The sequence below is a fragment of the Temnothorax americanus genome, unplaced genomic scaffold (assembly GCF_048541705.1).
Source record: "Temnothorax americanus isolate GAGA-0224 unplaced genomic scaffold, ASM4854170v1 Scaffold29, whole genome shotgun sequence".
Taxonomy (NCBI): Eukaryota; Metazoa; Arthropoda; class Insecta; order Hymenoptera; family Formicidae; genus Temnothorax; species Temnothorax americanus.
Genome location: NW_027509432.1, coordinates 2,628,356 through 2,649,158, shown reverse-complemented (window position 1 = coordinate 2,649,158; position 20,803 = coordinate 2,628,356). Strand labels below are relative to the sequence as shown.

Genomic DNA, 20,803 nt, shown 5'->3' with positions numbered 1-20,803 from the left:
TGTCATCGTATTATATATAGATATATAATGTATTTTTAATATAAATTTTATATTTGAAAGACGCATCCAAAAGTTAGAGTCCCTATACCAAAAGTTGCATGAAATATATCTGTATATATAAGGAATAAGAATACAAGACACGGTTACTTAGCAACGTTCTTACAAAACAGTCCACTCTAAATGTCAAGCCCGACTGATTTGTACAGACATAGTCAGCTGATGTGAGACTATAGATTTAGTGGTATCGTCATTATTATTCGTGTTAATTTTTTTTACAATTCTTGAAGAGAGACCGGTATATTACATAAATCTTTTTACACCTTTTTTGATATCTATAAAAATGGTAAGCTCATTAATTTTAATTATTAACCTGTTATAAACGATTGCTTTGCAACGCTAGATTATCAATATTTTTATCACTATTATCAGTATTTTGCCAATATACATACTTTCTCACTACATTTTTATATAATTCCATAAATGCAGCTATGATTATTCTCTATCTATGATTTTATTTTCTCTTTTCCATCTCTTATAAATTAATATGTTTCTTATAACTGTGTATTAAATTATTTAAAATTAATAAAAAGGGTCCCAAGAAAGCAAAAGGGAAAGCGACAGATAACGTCGATGGGGTAGACACAACAAAAATGAATAGAGAGCAATTGGAAATATATGCTCATAAGATATTGGAAGAAATGGAACGTGAACGGGAGGAAAGAAATTTTTTTCAACTAGAGAGAGACAAATTGCGAACTTTTTGGGAAATTACGAGACATCAGCTGGATGAAGCACGTGCTACAGTCAGGTATTTTGGCGGTGGTGACTAACTGTTTGCGATGTTACGTAAACGTATTTAAAATTCTTTAGAAATAAAGAACGTGAGAAAGAAGAATTAGCAGAGAATCATGAAGCTGAACTTAAATTATACAAGCAGAAAGTAAAACATTTGATGTATGAGCATCAGACTAATTTGTCTGAAACCAAGGCCGATCATCTGGTTGCTCTTAAACTGGCGCAAGACGATCATGTCGTGCAAGAAAACGAGCTTATTAAAGACAAGACGGAGCTAAAAAAAGTGCAGAAAGAACAAGAATTGGCGTATATGAACGAAATCCGCGCATTGAAACTGGTAAGACGTACATATGTATAACAATTTGCTGCAATCTACATGTGCATATTTAGTAAATTGTAATTGAGAAAAAATCTCTTATTTTTATACGTACAAAATGCAGCACAATTCGGAAGAAATGAGCAATATGATGAAGAAATTTGAATCTGAAGCGGTAGAATTGGAGCAGAAATACGAACAAAAATTAACTAGTCAATATGAGTCCTTGATATTGAAGCATCGGATGGAAATAACCGAAGTGGAAGAGAGGAAAAACGCGCAAATCGCGAACCTGATAAAGAATCACGAGAACGCGTTTACTGAAATGAAAAATTATTACAACGATATCACTCTGAATAACTTATCGTTAATTAAGAGCATGAAGGTGAAGCCTTATTATAAATCGCACAATTATAATTATGAAAAACAAGAATAGAGGAATTTCTAATTAACGTAGCAAATCTTTTAACAGGAACAAATGGAAGTAATGAGAAACAATGAGGAACGTATGAAGAAGCAAGTACGAGAATTGACAGCAGAGAATAAAAAATATTCGGCTGACCTGAAAGCTTCGCAGGAAACGGCTGCCGAACTTAATCGGCAACTTGCAAATTACGAGAAAGACAAACAATGCTTAGTTGTTGGTATCTGAAACACAACTTTGGCATATAATAGCGCTATAAAGAACTAAAACTGAATTAATGATTATTACAGAATACAAAACGGAGATTGTCCACAGTGGTAAAAGATTTAGAAAATTTAAAATGGGAGAATGAAGTTCTCGAGCTGCGTTTTGAAAAAGTGAGACATTTAAATATGCATATTCAAACATATAACATCTTCGAAATGTATATATGCCTCTCTTTCTAATTTTATTTAGTGTCAATCCGAGAGAGACGAGTTACATTCTAGATTTGTCTCGGCTATATTCGAACTGCAACAGAAAACGGGTTTAAAGAACGTGCTCTTGGAAAAAAAATTAGAAAAGTTGTCGGACTTACTGGAGCAACGCGAAGCGCAGATTAGCGAAGTGTTAGCTGCTGCCCAATTGGATCCTGCGGCGGTGGTTAGTGTGAATAAGAAGTTAGAGGTATGCATTAAACACAATCTCATTATGCTCATCTGAATTAGATACGAATGTGGTAGCAATACAATATTTCTTTGTAGGATATGCTCAATAGAAAAAATACTGCAATACAAGACCTACAATATGAATTAGCGAAAGTGTGTAAAGCACACGACGATTTGTTAGCGGCTTATGAGAGTAAACTGCAAGAATACGGAATTCCCAAGTCTGAACTTGGATTTCAGCCTCTGAGGATGAAGATAGCTGGTACAAAATTGGGCTTGGGTCCAGCTAGTCTCGTTACCTCAAATCAGTGATATATTTTATAAATGTTTATATATAATCGATTTATGAAAAATTTATATCCCTTGTCTGAGAAAATCATACCGACAAGTGACATGCTTTATCGCTATTTTTATATATTTTAATGGAAGAGATAATAAGTTTTTAATATGCCGTATAATACTTGACATGTGTCTAGTATACTATACAAAATATTCAGTAATACGCGCATTTAATGCATCTAACGATAATTACTAAAAAGCGATACTTCAAAAAATCTTATTTTTAAACATAATAGATATATAGAATTAATTTTGACACAGAGTATTTTTATTCTGTAAAACAAATACATTTTAGCTTATGCGTTATGTTCTCAAAAATTACATAAAATTATCACAGAGAATGTACAGAGTAGATTGTATCGATGCCTGGAAGTTGTATAGTCTCAGTAATTATTCAACATATTTATGCTTTTGCCTCCAATCACATCTCTCGTCGCAATTAATATTGATTAATATTAAAAAATCTGATATCATGTACGATTCATACATTTTCATGATTCCATTACTAATTGTATAACTTTTCTTTGCGTTCCAACATCTTGTCAGATATCTAACAACTGGCAGGCACAAATACACTGAAGATACATTCATATATAGATATTAACATACAGATATTAGACACTGACTAGTCTAACTTGTAAAACACTATAAGTCAAATACATCAGGTCACACGGTTAATAAATTTTTAACACTGGCTTTATGTAAAATATTTCCCCATCCGTTTCTCGCGCAATAATAGCAATAGTCTGTAAACTTTTCCATTTTATAATACTTTACGGTTAAGTGAAGAAATAATTTATCATTTGCTCACAGATTTGTAAATATTATACAACGCTTTGTATAGATATAATTTTATAATACATATATAGATGTGTATACGTATATATATAATATATATACATATATACATATATATTTATATATATGCTTATATGTATATTAAGAATTTTGGCACAATAAGAAATAGAATCACAGTTGAAATCATTGTACATTATAAGATTTACAGATGGTTTTGTCAATACGTCGGTTTCGTGTTTCTGTGAAGTGTATGTTACACGCTTGCTACGATATGAAATGCACATTGAAACGTGTAAATTAATTTGAAACCCCACAACACTAGGCTACATTATAGAAAATTACGAAATAATATATAAAAAATCCAGGTTTCGGAAAAGATCGCGCGAAACGCTAAGAGATTAACCAGATAATTCTGAGTACTGCAAAATTTAGAATTTATCTGTACGCGTGTTTTTTTTATCTTTCTTTGAATTAGGCTCGTTTGGTTACCACCTTATCTGAAAAGAACATCCGATCTACGCTGCTTTTCCTTTTCATTAAATTTTTACGGCCGTGTCGAGTGTGTATCAGAGTCGTAGAAAAAATAAGCATCTGTTTTAATTTTAGATATTAGTGGTCCATTGTTCCATTGTAAACCTTTTCCTCGAGTTCCTTTAAAGATTCGCTCGCTACGTTTAAAGGTGCATCGATTTCTAACTTGGTGCGCACACTCAATTTAAATGGGAGCGTAATATATGCTTAACATCGTTAAGCAGTATGACGCATTTATACATATAAAATTTATATATTCATGTGATGTAGCAACACACTTTCATTTTACTACTAGCGAGATCCTTACGCATTTGCGTGATCAATAAAAAGAAAATATATGAGCGTATGTATTATCTAGATAGGAGAAAGGCAAGATACACTTTCAAGTAGTTCAAAATTACCATATACTCGCATAAATAGCAGATGTAAATGTACGATGATTATCTATGTGGCTTGTACACACTTGGTCTGCGGTCTGATAAGAGTTGTGTTAATTAATTTCAACATTGAATTGCAAATTTTGTACTTTACTGGCCTTGAAAAGGAACCATAAGTTTCCGGAAACTCTCTCGTTGTAAATTAATTAAAAGTTTTCAAGAATAATTTATTTACTTTCGAAAAGATTATGTGTATTATAAAAAAAAAAAAGTGCGCGTACGACGTAACATAAATGCGATCTGTTAGCTTTACGGATTATTTGATTTTCTCGTTCAACTCATTATCCTCCAGTTTGGTAGAACGTCAGCGATCAACGTAGAAAAGTATGTTGTTACATTGTAAACTACGGTTTCGCCGGCGGCCAAAATCGCCCCGAAGGAGCCGTAAGTACCGTAATCTATTATGCTATGATTGCACGCGGACAAGACCGCCAGATCTTTCCCCGGGCCCTTGCCATCGTTCTCCGACACGAAGCTGATTCGATGACGCTTGCTGCGCAAGTTATACTTGCACCAGGCGATATTATCGCTCGTCACTACGAAGACCACGTTGCTGTACTTGCCGGCGAAGTAATCCATCGCCGACAGGTAGTAATTTACCGGCGCCGGTCGCGTCTTCAACTTCTGCCAGAGGTAATCTACGTAGTCGGTTCTGCGCACGTGTACGCTGACGTAGGTCGGCGAGGACAGATTGAACTTCTCCGCCACGCGTTTCAATACTTTCTCCGCGTAGATCCTTAGACTCGGCTTAAACGTAAATTCCCGCCGTACATCGTCCAGCCAGACTAATATCAAAGACCAATAAGCCGCGTGCCTGAGAAAGAATTCAATTCTTATTTAATTTAAATATTTTAAAAGATTAAGAGAGAATTATAAAACTTATTTTATTCTATATAAGTAATGAAGGCTCAGACGATTAAAGAATCAATTGAAAATATAAAGAACGTGGAAGCTGACTTACGGCTCTATGCTCTTTATATTTTCAATTGTTTATTTTGTTCTGTATCATTTTATTCATGCATTTAATCATGCATTTGTGTACGTAAAATCTCCAATGACGCTAACCTGGGTATAATAATGTTTTGCTCCGTGCTGTTCCACTGACTAAGCGAATTAACCACCTGACCGACGTCCAGCGTACATCTGCCAATATAGCTGAGCGGTGGGATGCTGAGGTTCTCGAAGTGTTCCTCCAGAGTCTTGAGGATGCAGCGCGGCATAAACGGCTCCAGGCCGGTCCTCCGGGCGGTCGCCCACACGGAGGCGTATTCCCAGATCTGGTTGCCCAGCCTACCGCCCTGTACCGCCGAGACTATGCCGTACTTGGGGCAGGGATTGTTGCGCAACTCCGACGCCGGTATACGGACGTTCTTCAGGTTCGTGCGACAGAGCGCCTGCTCGTACGCGAAGATCTTCATGTGACGTGCCGGCGGGGTCGACGTGTACATGGGAAACAGGAAGACGTGGATGCCAAATACCACTAACAGCGCGAGGACTATCGCGCTCGCAAGCACATGCTGTTGAGCGTGACTCATTCTTTCCGCTAATTTTTGCGCGCCACGCAAATTTTCAGCGACGGAATGCTCTTTTTTTTCTCTAGCACTTTCTCTCCCTCGCTCTACGTGCTTGCTCTCTACCCTTTCTTCACTACTTTGCTCTGCTTCTCGTTTGCTCTGCCTCTACTGGTCGGCCGCTCGCTCTTCTCGCACTAGTCCGGCATTTCATATCTACAGGTGTGCCATGTCCTTTGCTTTCCGACGTACATCTTGGCAACAATAAATGAGCGATTAATGAACGATAAATGTACGGATGTCGTTTAGAATAATGATAACCACAAAGATATTGCGCATGTATATCATTTAAGAATAACATGATGTTTATTATGTACAATTTAAAATATCACGCGTTGTTATTTTAAGACTAAAGTTGAGGCAATCTGCATGTAACGTAGAAGTAGAATAGCAATAAGGACAGAAAATTATAGAAATCTGTCTTTAATATGATTATGAGTCCATCAATTTCAATTTTTTTATATTACAAAGAAATATTTCAAAATATATTTGGAGTATTACTTCAGAAATATATACTACAAAATTTCAATCATATAGATTTAAAAATAGAATCTCACATTAGAATAGCATAGTTCCATTTAATTGTATTCCATATATATCATCTTGGAGTCTCCCAAATTCTTTTTACTCAATCAGTATGCGCTGAACATACTCGCTTTCCATGCTGGAAACGTGTCAAGTAGTTTAAATGTAATTTAATCCGTCCTCCAGACAGATTAAATCGCATCTTCTCCAGATAATTGAAAAAGGACATGGCTTACACGCAATTACTATGCAAAGCTCGAGTAAAATTCCATGCAAGCAGTGATTCTGGCGAAACGTAAATTATAATGTCAGCCTTGTAATCCTAGGAATATCAAGAAATTCGGTAATGGTACCGCTAATGATCTGATTGTGAGCTAATTCGTCGAGCGCGATTTTCGATGCGAACCATGCGGTAACTTAACTCTTCCAACAAGTACAGCAGCTGTATCCCAACGGTGTTAATAAGAGCGTAATTAATACGGGGTGACGGTGGATGGGAAGGGTATGCGGGACGTATAAAACTCTTTATTACGGCCATTTGCTTCCACTGCTTCCACAGATCATTCTCATCGCTCGGTAAGTGAGAGGGTGGCGTTTAAAAGTTTTGAAAAAATGGCACGTATCACGCTGTTACGTTTAACGATGTAAATTTTCTATCTCGATATGAGAAAACTTGAAAATTTAAAGCTGGTAATAAACAACGTTACGAAACAAGTTTATGTCTTACGTGGCTTAGGATTCGCTGGGGCGAAAGAAAAGTTTTAGTTCGCGTATACCTACGCGAAATCCAGGCTGCGATCCATTTGACGCTATAAATGCTTTCAACCGTTTATCGAGATCCAGCGACTTTTTGCGATTTTGGAAACTTTTTACGAAACTGCGACGCACACGTCTCGCTGTTAATCTTCGTCGCAAAAATTAATCCTCTCGTGGAAAATCTGCAAATTTTGCACAGTCGCGTACATATATATATATATATATATATATATATATATATATATATATATATATAGACTTATTTGAAGTTACTGCGTCGCAAGGATGAGAATTGCGTGACACACATTCTCCTCGAAACCACCACCGTCAACGCGACGCGTACAGCTCGAGATCAATTTCTGAGAGAGAGAGAGAGAGAGAGAGAGAGAGAGAGAGAGAGAGAGAGAGAGAGAGAGAGAGAGAGAGAGAGAGAGAGAGAGAGAGAGAGGGGGGGACCTTTAAGAAACGTAATAAGAGGTTTCCGGGATCGCCATGTTCAATAGCGCGTTACTCTTCTCAGTTTCCTGCGTGGAGATGGGAGTCAGGTTCAGGTATCGGGTGCCACCAACGTCCCTGGCCTCGACTTACCTTCCTCACGTTTGCACTACGATCAGTGGATATCATAATGAAAGAATCGCAATACTTATTCGCGACAAAGGCAAATCGCGAGACCGTGATTAACCTTCTCCGGGGCCAGCTTCCGCCCTTTTAAACTCTCGCCCTCCCGGCGCGCGAGCTCGGCGAGAGTTAATAGCCGCGGGAGTCCGGCCTCCGAGCTCCAGGAGCAATTTCGCGAAAAACGGAGTCCTACTCACCCGTTCCGGCAAACTCGGAGCGATTCGCGACGCACAGGTCGAGCCTCGCAAGCAGCCGCGAGTTCCGCTCGCTCATGTTTGTCCCGGCGCGCGGACGCTTTGTTGCACCCCGGCCGCCGTCAGTGTCAGTCGCCGTCCCCGTTTCTGTCGCCGCCGTCGGGCGTCGTCGCCGTCGCCGTCGCCGCACTCGTTGCACAGCGCCGTCTCCGGCGTCTCCCGTTCCCCGCTTCGCGGCAACCTTCAGGCCTTCAGGGCGACTGCGACTGGCGACTGGCGACACTCGCTTCACGCTTCACGTCGATCGTCTCGCTTCTCGCGCGCGCTCTCCACCACTCTCCACCTCGCGTCCTCTACGACGCAACGACGTTCGGGCGGTCCGGGTCCGGGACCCAGGATCCTACGCGCTGTCGGACGGGGGACTGGGGCGAGCCGCCATCCGCCATCCTCTCGCCGAGGATGTTTTCTCTCAGGGTGGGCGAGCGTGACGTCACACGTCACCCACCCCCACGGGGCCGGCGCCGCGTACGCGGCTCGCGCTACGCGCTACGTATGGATTTTTAATTTTCCGTTGGCGCCCTTTCGAAGCCGAGAAGCCGCCATCTGGTGCCATTGTCCGTCGGTAATTCGCACCTCTCGCCCTCGGCTCTCGCACGGTATCCGCGATCCGCGAGTCGAGAAAAACACGTACGCGTTACATTTGGGAGAGAAATCGTGATAAGAAGGAAAAAATGACACGTAAGCAATGCGTTTATATTAGATTTCAAGTGCGAATTGCTGTGCGCTTTCTGCTCTTAGAAGAGAACGCAAACGCGACGCGTAATTTTCTGGTTCGTCTCCTTTTGCATCTTTTGTTAGTAAAATGAAACAGCTATATATATGCCAGATGTCGCGGAAAAAAAAACGGGAAGAAAACGAGTGTAGAAAGTGTAACATCGAACACGCACCAACCTCGCGTTCGTGCCGTTACTATTTTCAAGTTACTTGTTCAAATCGATCACCGAAACTTATTCAAACCATAATTACAGCCGCACTTCTCGTGGCTGCAGCTATCGGTGTTACCAGCGGTTGCTATTATCCGCGATAGAGAATAATTTATCCGTCGATTAATAGAGATTTACGAAGTATCTTTCGATTCTCTTGCAGAAAAACCTCTCCCGCGTTTGCTTTCAATTCGGCTCAACTTGAATCAGTCATGTGACGTCATTCGACCAATCAGGTGCAACCCTGCGGTTTCCTTTTCCGCCATTACCGATCGCGGCTCTGTCGTTTCTTCACCTCGGTGTTCTGCGTGCGGCTTTCTTTCGTCAGTCGTGGACACTTGAATCAATTTCTGCCGTCTCGTGTGGGATTCGGCGAAAAGGTATCATTCGCATGCTTATACATGATTAGAATATTGATGAATACAACACGTTGGACGTTACGATTCACTGAAATACCATTGAAATGCTAATCGTTTTCTGTTCGCCGCAGGGAGGTTCGCGGGAATACGGCACGGCGGCGATAACGCAGCGATTCAGAGACGGAGAACGGGGAGTGCGCCGTGCGGGGACAACGAAATCGGTGAGTGCGTAATATTACAGGGTACTCGTTGAAAATTCTCATCGCATCTCGATTATCACGAAACGTCGTTGGCGCGCGCGTTACGCAAAAGCCTGCACCCGCGCGAGATAACGCAGCGTCTTATGGCAGGTATTTTGCATTTTCCTCTCTCTCTCCCTCTCTCTCTCTCTCTCTCTCTCTCTCTCTCTCTCTCTCTCTCTCTCTCTCTCTCTCTCTCTCTCTCTCTCTCTCTCTCTCTCTCTCTCTCTCTTTCTCTCTCTCTCCCTCTCTCCCTCTCTAGACGCCGGTTTCTCGCGCCGCGTCGCGGTCGATCCGTTTGCAATTTCGAAGCTGAGTTTGCGAGACCTCAATTTCTGACGTGATTTTTTTTCTTTTGTCGGTCGCCGTTTTATCCCGATTGTGAAGAGAGACGCGACGGCGAATCTGCCGCGGCGCTTTTATCACGCTTTCGTTATTCGCAACCTCGAAAAAGCTCGTCGCCGAAGTAGGCCGCGTATCTTTCGGTCGGGACACGCGACGTTTTATTCGTACGTCCTCGTTTAGATACAGTTTAAAATATTAGAAAATTGGTATTTATATAGGAGAATTATAGCGCTATTACTGCTCGCAAATTATTTTATATAAAGATAAAACATTATTATGAGAAAAGCTTTCATATTTTCAAGAATAAAGGTGATATCGAAGCTGCCTAATCATTTATATAGATATTATATAAATTTATAAATTTATACCGTATAAATATTTATATTATAAATTATATTATAAATATTTATACAATATAAATTTATAAATTATATTACAAATATTTTTATACAATATAAATTTATAAATTTATATAATATCTATATAAATGATTAGGCAGCTTTGATATCATCTTTATTCTTGAAAATATGAAAGCATTTTATAATAATATTTTATCTTTATATAAAATAATTTGCGAGCAGTAAAAACGCTATAATTCTCCTATAAACTATACATAAATACCAATTTTTTTAAGATTTTAAACTATATCTAAACGAGGACGTACGAATAAAACGTCGTATTATAAATATTTACAAAAAACCGTTGAATAATATATACATATACATTTTAAAAAATTAACTTTACTCTTGGAGATATTTTTATCAAGCACTCAGAACAAAATTTTTTGAAAAACTGTTTCTAGATATTGTATTTTACCTTTATCATCGCTAAGCGGACACGCAAAACGGACTTGCTCGTGCAGTAATTGAGATACAGATAGGAATTAAACGTGACCATATACTCCTTGCTTTCGATTTCGCAAATTATCAACCGGCATTATCGTGAATCGAAAAATTATGAAGCTTAGGAATCTGCATAATTTCTGTAATTTCCCAAAATGCTTATTGTATATAACAGCGTATATATACACTGATCCCGATTTCGACAAATCGTCGGTCAGTATTAACGCGAATTCTTTTCACGTAAATTCGTATGATGGGTACTTCTTTTTTATCGCATCACGCGATGCTTCACGGACGATCCCCGAAGTCTCGATTTTTCTCCTTCGTGTGCCTGTCAACTGCATTGGCCGAGGCCGAGAAATTTTCGATTCTCGCGAAATCCTTTCGACCACGAAATAAGACGCGGCGGAATGAGTCGCGATAGAAAATTTCTCGGACAAGTTTTATTTGGGATTGCGAATACGCGTCCCGAAGGGTATTCTCCCGTGCTCTTTCGCAGGGGCGGATTACTGACTTCTTGGGGATTGAAACTAATAATTGAATTGATTACTGTAAGAAAAGAAGTGATCACGGATAAACCCGATCCCGGATAAACCCGACCACGGATAAACCAGAAAACTCAATCACTTTTTTCATAGGAAAAAGTTGCATAAATATACAGTAAAAGTATTGGAACTAAAACAATTTCTTTTGAGTTACAACTTGAATTTAGAAAAATTGTACGAATTTCAATTGCGGCGAATAAAGCTCGAAGTTTACGATTGAGGAAAACTTTTTGAGAAGGAAGAAGTTCTCGCAATTGTTTATCAAGTTTCTCTTTCTTTTCTCTATCTTATTCAGACTTCGAGATGCTACAGAGACACAAGCACAGAAATTACATTTATTTCTTGTAATAAAGATTGGCGCATCCTCTTCTGTTTGAATGCCGATAGACTTGGAAATTCATCTCACCTCGAAATTATGCTGTCTCAATTTCCTTGCTTACCCATCCCGTCCCGTTAGCTTTCGCGCAGAAATCCGCTCCTGTGCTTGCGCAGGTGGAAGCACCCTGTGACATGCGTACGACCGCGGCGCCTTGTATGCACCACGTATCGCTTTAGAGGAAAAAGAGGGGCGGAAGAGGGAGAGAAGATACCGATTGAAATCGCGCACGGCGCGGCGGCAGCGGGTCCATGCTATTGACAGGCCGTCTTTTATAGGTATATGTGCATCGCAATTCTTCCGCAATTTCGCCGTACCCCTTTTGGAACTCCTTTTTCCGCAGCTTGACGGCAGCAATCCGACATTCGATATCGCGCTACCATCACCCTTTTATCTCACCGTGGTCTTTTCATTTTCCTTCTTTCCCGCTCGGTTTAGCCGACAAGTCTTCGTGCTTGTTCTCTGCGCGAGTGCATCTTCAATTCGAGGATTTTTATATAAAGGATTTTTTATCACGATGTATTTTATAAATGTAGTAGTAATATTTTACGTTAATATACGTATAATAGATATAATTGATCAAAGGTATTTTTGTTACCTCGACATTTACGAATAGTTTATTATTTGTACTTTGAAAATATAAATTATTTTCACGTTTTCAGTTATTTTTAGTAAGAACGTCTATACTGAAAGTGTGATACAATTCTCGTAAGTTCGTACAGATATATTTTCTATTCGGCACAAAAGCTTTTTTATCAATAGAACTGCTCTCATTTTTAGTAATCAGACGAGAGCAATAATTTTTTTAGTCTATTACAATTTTACGAAGCTCGAAACGATTCATATTCGATTTATTTCCGATTCGCGAGATGACCGTAGTGGTATTTTCGTCCGTTCTCTAAACCCGCCGAGTGTCATCAAATTCGATCACTCGCAAACCCGGTTCCTGGGGTTAGTCGTAGTTTACATCGACGCCTCGTAGCTCGCGCGGAGTTTGGGTTCGTGCCGGAGTTTGCGCGAAAATTGCATTTCGGTCGTCGTTGAGAATCAAGGCAAACGATATTTGATCTCGGACGGCATCGACTATAGGGGTGCGGACGATGCAGCGGACAGAGTGCACTTTGCGCTTTGCACACGAGATATATGATGTGATTTAGCAAACGGTTTTACATGAGAGATGCATTCGTCTCTTTAAATCTATTTCAAAGATCCTTCATATCGATTCTGTCATGTCCATTTCGATATTTCGGTGCGAATCCAACGGATGTCTATTCTGATACACATGTGAAAACAGATGTAAAGAAGTTGGAAGCACAGAATGCTTATTCTTTCGTCTTGCAGACACGCACCATTAGTGCGGCCGTTCTTTTGAATGAACTTGTAATTTGTTAATGTCTTTATTTAATTTTTGGAATCTAAAGAAGCTCGGGTTAAAATTAAGTTCGTAAGTAGGTCGGAGCAGCAATCCGTGTATTTTAGAGAGAAAGAGGAAGACAGAGAGAGAGAGAGAGAGAGAGAGAGAGAGAGAGAGAGAGAGAGAGAGAGAGAGAGAGAGAGAGAGAGAGCCTCAATTAATTTCTGTATTCTATGGATAAACTGTTAATTTTGGATCGCGCAAGGGTACACGGCTAATTTGATTACTTAACATTATTTTGAGATATTTTCAATGACGTTCGAGATTAGAATTGACATTAATTATACAATAGTGGCAGTTCTCCGCGCGCGCGCGATGACTCGTATTACTTTCTCGCGGAATCAAAAAATTTTACAACACACGTTTTATGAGGCATAATCGAATTATCCCACCTATACATTTACGCTCTATTGTTGTACGCCAATGCGTATGCCCAATTGTTGTACACCCAATTGCGCTCTTGTGAACGCCGCGGCCTATAAGTAATTCATTTATCCGACGCTGTGCCCGCGACACGCAACAATGGCGTTGCAAATGAAAAACCATTAAAAAGCATTAAATGCACTGTTTTCATCTCGATTGCGACCAAGGCGACATGATTCGTGCGTATCGTAGAGGGAAAACGAACTGTAGATAGCAATATCGAGTTTGAAGGTCCATTTAAGCGAGAGACTATATTTTAGACTGGTCAAAAAGTTCCCCGATAAAATATTTAATATTTTACTATATTCTGTATATATTTATACGCCTTTTTAAAGCAAACTTCTCTATTTAAAATCAAAATGAATTGATTATCTTTACATTATCTAATACTAACGAGCTACAAGATTTATGATCTGAGACTTATAGGATTGCGCGACTTACATTCGCACACACACAATTGACAGGTTCTTATTGTTAGTCGTGCGAAAGTCGACGTTAATATCAGATCCGTCCTTTCTAGCTATCTCTTGCTCTCCTTACGCGCGTCTACGCATATATATTTAGCGGGCTTCAGTTTACTAACCAAATTGCAATGGGCGGCGACAACGCGGATACCGTGTATTTCAATCTCGAGTCCCGAGATTTGGTGGGACGCGTTGACGGAGACAGAAAGAGGCGGTTGGGATACCAAGGGGGATGCACGCCGGGATTCGCCGTGAGCGAGACGAGAGGGAAAGCCGGGGATGTAGATAGCGATTGAGAAAGGGGGACGAAGGACGAGAGAGCTGCGAGAGATGGAGGGAAACACGTTGATAGAGTGGCAAGATGGAGTGGGAAGGGAGTATCCTGCGGAAATTCGATGCTAATGAAGGAAATTGCGTAAATGCCAAACCAGTATTTCCCTTATCTCTCTCCCTTCCTCCTTCCCTTCCTTTCTCTCTCCTCGCTCCCTCTCTCTCTCTCTCTCTCTCTCTCTCTCTCTCTCTCTCTTTCTCTCGTTCTCCTTCTCAGCCTCTCCCGTTTACTTCTTAGAGGAGGGCAACATCCGCCTTCGCGAAGAGGGCGTAACGAATTTCTACTCCGTTTTCCGTTTGCAAGGTGTACTTCTGAGTTCACTAATTTCCACTTCTTTCTTTCCAAACATCGATAAAGAGTCGGAAGGTTCTGGATGTTGTTATTGGAATCCGCACGGAGTTATTCTTAACTTCGCCGTTAGATACTAGCGCAGGTGGACCATTTTAATTGAGACAATGGACAGGGTCCATTTTTTCCAGTGTAATCAGGAAAACTCCAACAAATCGCAATAGAAATAGGCAATTAATTGCTACCAGTATGAATCCAATGAAACGTTTTTTATATTAATTTTAAAATGTAGCGTTAGCTTTTTTTATTAAAGCAGGATGCGCAGGATGTCTCGGATATTTTGCCATTACTCCAGAGATCGTCAATATTCGCAAACGGCGCAAACCGGTTCTTATCACTCCGTGGAACTCGCGAGTAAGCTTACGCGTGCCTTTGCATTATCTCCATCTCGCCAGGCGTGTCTCCTTTATCGAAGCAACGTACCCCGAGGGAGGAGTCGCTTTTTCGAAGTGGAAAGTCGTCCGGGACACCGCGCCCTTTATCGAGCATAATTATCGCACAACTCGTACGATGGTAAAGTTCAATAGGTATATATAAAGTGCAATCGTCGTCGCTGCGCCATGAATAATCAGATTATAATCATTGATCCGATCTTCGAAGGGTGTAACTTATTTGCTTCTTGGGCGAATATCGCGTCTATCGACTGATACAACGGCGAGACGCTAAATCGTTATCTACACTGCAAGTCCAAATATGTTATTTTAACTGGAGCTCTTCTTACACATTTCTTTCCGTTTTAAATTACGTCATTTAACACGATTAAACGCATTAACTTTTAATTTAATACGATTAAACGTGTTAAATGACAATTTAACACGTGAAGAAACATGTAAAAAGAGCTTTAGTCAAATGTGCGTCATTTTTAACCGTTTATGCGTGTGAAAATAACACATTTGCATGGATTGGCAATGTAGGCCCCGCAATATTCAGCCACATCGACTTAAATGATTAAACTTTAAAAGAATTTACACCGGCTTTCTTTTATTTCGTCACCGTGTTTGCCGCGTATGTCGGTGTTAATTGTAATTTAATTCGCGCGTGTAATTGTACCGGAGACTGCCTAGAAATTCCTGTGAGTTCCGAAACAACCGAGGATCATCGTTCGTGACTGTCGCTGACTCTTATATTCCGTACCGTGGCCATAATTTCCTACGATGATACTTCCCCTCCTCCTCGGCGGAAACACTCGGAAATGGAAGTGTCCGCGTGTCGGGGATATTTAAGACTACAAGCGCGTACAAGCTTTTACTCTCTTTCTCGCATCTGTGTCAAGCACGAGCGTTTCTGAAGATGTTTCTTCGCGCGAAGGCGACCGTGGAAAAACTATATGTTCACCACTTCTGGTGACATTCGGTAAAGGATATAAAAAATTCGTGTACAAACGGCGCTATACTAAAGAAACTAATTGTAAGTGGGACAATGTAATTGTTTTATACTACATGTGCCAACTTATTAAAAATCGTAATTATAATATAATATGAAAAGTTATAATTGTTTCCATTTTCTGAAAGTCAGGCTTTCTTTATGTTTCAGTAGTTTTAAATATTTTAATAGTTATAGTAAAATTAATGTTCGTATATTTGATCTTTTTTAAAAAATTTTTTTTTATACGAGAGAAAAATATTTTATCAGAATATATTATTTTTGTTGAATTGTTATTAAATAAATATTTGTTTCATTTCATGATCGAAGAAATGTTACGTGGAGCACTAACATTATTTTATCAGTAATTAAATTTTTAAATAATGTATACCAAAATTACACATGATTATATTACAATTACATAATTATATTAGAGTGCTATAATGTAACGTAATAGCTACTGATCGATTTTAATTTTTAACCGACATTCTATATTTCATTTGTGTATTTATATTTTATTTTAATATAATTTGAATTATATCAAGAAACAATATCAGCAATTACAAAAATGAATGGACAATTACTTTGACAAAACATTGAACTGAAACAATTTTCTCAAGAGAAAAAGCATTTGTTTAAATATTATATATATAATTTATTTAAATTTGTACAACATTTTTTACGTTATTTAGGTTGATTTAGTTTTTGGGTTAATAATAATTATGCTAGCATTTGTTCAACTGATTTAACTGAATTCTATGGTAAAAATAAAATTAATGAATTATTTGTCTCTGGAAATATAAAAAAAACGCAACGTTTATATTTATTTAATAATATATTTACATGGGGTAGAAATAAAACATTGCATCATTCTTACTAATGTCTCAGTAATCTAGCAGCTGTGCGCTTTGACATCCAATGTTTTTGCCCTATATTCATATAAAGACTGCATGAAGATAATAATCGAAATTTTTCTCACATGATTGTCGTTTTTATTTTACTAACAGAGATATTTCAATATTTATGTACGAGTTAACTTTAATAGTATATCTAATTTCGCGTAATAATATTATATGATTTCAGCATGAAATAATACTTCAATCATTTTCAATAGACTTCTATATAACAATTTGAAATTGATATTAATAACATTTCATGTAATAACCATAGAATTATAATAATGATATAATAGTTATTTTAGCTTGAATTTTTGGTCCCGAGTAAATAATCCGTTATTATTAGGATGAGGTGGATGTTATTAAGACCGTGTCACAATACGTCGAAGTTGTTTACAGAAATAGCAAAAGCGATGCAAATAACGTAATAATTTGGGACGAGAGTTTTGTAAGCTCAATTTAGTAAGCATCACGTCGGAAAACCGACCGCGCGCATTAAAACAATGAGATTTAATGAATGGATATACTATACACACGTATAACAGGAATAATTGGCAACAAACTCGTGCGCTATCTTGACGTTCGAACAATCGTTCGTGAAGTATAAAATAGCTTTTCGCTGCGAATTGGGTCGAGTGGTAAAAAATGATTGGGCGCTCGCGCTTATACGGATTTTGAAATATCTCGCGCAAACACGTCGATACGTGGCGAAAGGGGAGGATTCCATAGGCAGAAGCTGAAGCGTGCGACTACCGATCTTCTCCCCTTCCGTGAACGATACTCGATATTTCTCATTTCGCGGACGCCACTCGGCTATTTGCATCTTTATGGAACATTTTAGCCTGCAGCTCGCTCGCAGGCGTACGTGTGTGCATACTATTTACTTTTATTTATATTTTTTTCGACGGGTGTCGCGCGAGATTAGACGACGTGAGTGAAATGCGCGTTACAGCGGCGACAAAGATTATGGTATAAAAAAATGGTTAAAAAATTTATCGTAGGTACGGTATCTTTCTGTTACATCAAGGGGTGCCTAAAAGAATATATAGGAAAAAAGTAACGACGCGTTAATGTCTTTAAGATATATCCCGCATGTAACTATTGTTTAATAACTTTCTTTAATAAACGATCGCGACGATATCGATAGGAAGTTTGTGGTAGTGCTGCTTGAAAATTGCAGTTGCAAAATCACGATTAAGAATGTTCTTCGCGAGCTGCCGCAGTTCGCGAGTTGGAAAATTACGGCACATCGTGCTTAGCGCATGATCAGTCACATGCCGTTGCGGAGTGTGTTGTAAAACTATCGACAGATAGCCGCCTGGGTCACAGTTGGCATCTGTCTATTGATTGATGAAGCGTGCGAGGATATCATTCTCTCTATATACCACGTTCCACCTACTATTCACGTCATTGCACCCCGTGCGCGTAGCCCGGAGCATTTGATTTTTTAACAGTATTCACAAGGAACGTTTTGTCGCTATCTGCCGTTCTGAAAAGCAATGCGCTTTAATTTACGAGAGTGTTCCGGCAAAAATCGAAAAGTACTACGCATTATTATGTGTTTGTGCTATTGTATGTACGTATAGTTTCTCGTTGCGTAAAAGTGATTAGATCTCGAATAAACGTATATATAACACATGAAACAGCAGCTAACAATTTCGTTATCGCAATTTGATTTTGTCTCATAGAGATACGTGACATTTTGTGGGCATTGTACTTAATTACTAAATTAAGTAAAACCTCGCGTTAAATCAGCTTTAAATTGTCTTGCTGCATTTACGCGCTATGAGGAAGAATTTCGTACAAACGTGTCAAAATTCATCATCACTGAATTTTCTCTGCTATATACAGCTACGTTGAAACGTCTCTCGAATTGCAGAAGCGTTATAAAAATAAAATAGTATCGCGTTTTATTAACGACTTCCGGAATCCGAAGGCGTACCCGATAAAAGCAGTCGATGAAACTCGCGCGAGGCGTGCCGACCGAGTTTATCTTGCCTGATGCCCCCTCCGGTAACGCGTACCGGCAAGAGTATTTTTTTTATGCTATTTATTTCATTTTACATTGATTAAGGGATACGTGCGGGAGCACGGGCGCAGGAATCCCGTTGGGATTTAAAAAATTCTCCATTCTCTCTCGTGCCTGCTATTCTCTTCATCAATTCCAATCTCATCTTTGATTCGTTTTCCTCATCTACGACCTCTGCGTATGAACGATATTTTGTTTGTACACTGTATTTGTCATGTATATATGTGACGTGTGAATTTTGTCAGAACAGATTTCATTGTCAGATAAAAGTGTATATTTGACAATATCTGCAAAATTAACAGAGTGAAACGTTGTTTTGGGTGAGACGTTGATCGACAATAAAGTTTGCGAATTAATTTAATAGGAACGTTAAAAATTCGATTACCGCGGTGACAAGGTGGTAAAAGCTTCCTTATAACAGGACTTCTAGCTTTGATCGTCATTGTCTTTGCGCGCGGCGAAAAAAGGTAAACAGAATCTTACCTAATTTACGGAACGCTTTCTCCGAGCTCGATTTCATCGCGCCTGCTTTTCGCCTCGGCTTTGTATCTGGAACGTCGTGAAAGTTTTCGAGTATAGGTATGAAGGAAAGGAAGTTAAAGGGGGACGGCGGGAAGGGAAAGTTTTTTGAAAAGTCTATGCCACGATTTCGTGCGCACGAGGAACATCTCGTTTGTAAAGTTTGAACGGCCTTGAGCGTAACATCTTTGAACTCGGTCGGTTGTAGACTTAGTCTTTCCTTCGATCACAGAGGAAGCCGATAGTTCGGCGAGTATCGTCCTTATAGGGGCGACCGCGAGCAGCTAATAGATTTTGCAATCGTGGACAAAGAAACCGGCGCGGCGGGAGATCTGTCGAGTTCAACGGAAACTGTTTTCCTCACTGCCGAAAGTCATTGTGTCAACGACAACGTCGTTTAACTTCTCTGCGAAAGTAATATTTTGTTTTATTCAATATGATGTTCAGTATCTCAACATTTTTTAACACATAATTTGTTTAGATTACTAAAGAAAATGTATGAATAACATTGAATAGTACAGCAATAATAAAAATGTTTCGCTTTACAAAGATATATTTGGACAAATGATCTTTTTTCTTTTTAGTATGTTTTGTTGGTTCTCTTAATTATTGTTTATTATATTCTCTCGCACATTTCTTTTGAAATTAATTATCTGATTTTTGATGCTTTCGAGGAATAGACTTATCTTCTACGAAGTCAGTTTTACGTGGCTTATTATAATCCCTTTGTTAGTTTATTAAAATCGCACACGTTAAGCTGTATCAAATATAGTGAATTTTTTTTTAAAGTCATGTAAAGCTTGTGTTTTGAAACAAGCTTTACGAGCTTTCGTATAAGGATAAATATATAATGAGATTTTTAGTGGTGATATAAAATGTCTTAAGATTGAAATGTAAGTTTAAGCAAAATACTTGGACAACGTCACGAGTGTCTTGTGAATGATAAACAAATAATTTTATTTAAAAAATGATAATTTTTAATATCCGAATTACCTAATGGTTTAAATTACAACTCGATCCGAATTAGTATTTAACTATAGTAAATACAATGGTTCTTTCATTTCTACATTTTAATTCTTTTAACTTACTTTTTTTTCTTTTTTGAAAATGTACGTATCTCTGGTGATCTAGACATATATCGAAACACGGAAAGCTGCATTTTACTTTACTGTTTCGAACTTAAAAGATGCCACGACTTAGCTTTTCGTGGGACGAGGATTTGAGGCAGTGATTTAAATTCTAAGTGATTGCTTTCGACGTACATGTAAAATTTACACTTCACGATGTGCGTTGGAGCGCAAGTTTACGTCATCATCAATTGCCAATAAAAGGCTTACACGTTTCTCGCGTTACATGCATTGATGAAGAGTGCTAGAG

The 20,803-nt window shown here is 38.8% G+C and overlaps 2 protein-coding genes and 1 long non-coding RNA gene across 4 annotated transcripts in view; 2 read left to right on the top strand and 1 right to left on the bottom strand.

Moving 5' to 3' along the window:
- Window positions 1-12: 12 nt before the first annotated feature.
- Gas8 (Growth arrest specific protein 8) lies at window positions 13-2,921 on the top strand. The gene is made up of 8 exons (XM_077410673.1): window positions 13-343; window positions 591-808; window positions 871-1,132; window positions 1,236-1,496; window positions 1,584-1,751; window positions 1,826-1,912; window positions 1,992-2,201; window positions 2,279-2,921. The coding sequence occupies exons 1-8, from the start codon at window positions 341-343 to the stop codon at window positions 2,492-2,494; spliced, it is 1,425 nt and encodes a 474-aa protein (XP_077266799.1). The 5' UTR covers window positions 13-340; the 3' UTR covers window positions 2,495-2,921.
- On the bottom strand, window positions 2,768-8,373 carry LOC143899907 (galactoside 2-alpha-L-fucosyltransferase Sec1). Of its 2 annotated transcripts, XM_077410700.1 has the most exons (4): window positions 7,955-8,373; window positions 6,416-7,321; window positions 5,353-6,052; window positions 2,768-5,101 (listed from the first exon to the last, which is right to left on the bottom strand). In XM_077410700.1, exons 3-4 carry the CDS (start codon window positions 5,820-5,822, stop codon window positions 4,561-4,563), a joined length of 1,011 nt encoding a protein of 336 aa, XP_077266826.1. In that variant the 5' UTR covers window positions 5,823-6,052; window positions 6,416-7,321; window positions 7,955-8,373; the 3' UTR covers window positions 2,768-4,560. The 2 variants fall into 2 exon arrangements, with proteins under 2 accessions (XP_077266826.1, XP_077266825.1); XM_077410699.1 differs by lacking the exon at window positions 6,416-7,321.
- A 150-nt stretch (window positions 8,374-8,523) lies between these two features.
- Window positions 8,524-20,803, top strand: part of LOC143899913 (uncharacterized) — a 200,390-nt gene continuing 188,110 nt past the window's right edge. Inside the window, exons 1-3 of the long non-coding RNA XR_013257632.1 lie at window positions 8,524-8,689; window positions 9,098-9,314; window positions 9,425-9,514. This is a non-coding gene — a long non-coding RNA (uncharacterized LOC143899913). The remainder of the gene's footprint in view (window positions 8,690-9,097; window positions 9,315-9,424; window positions 9,515-20,803) is intronic.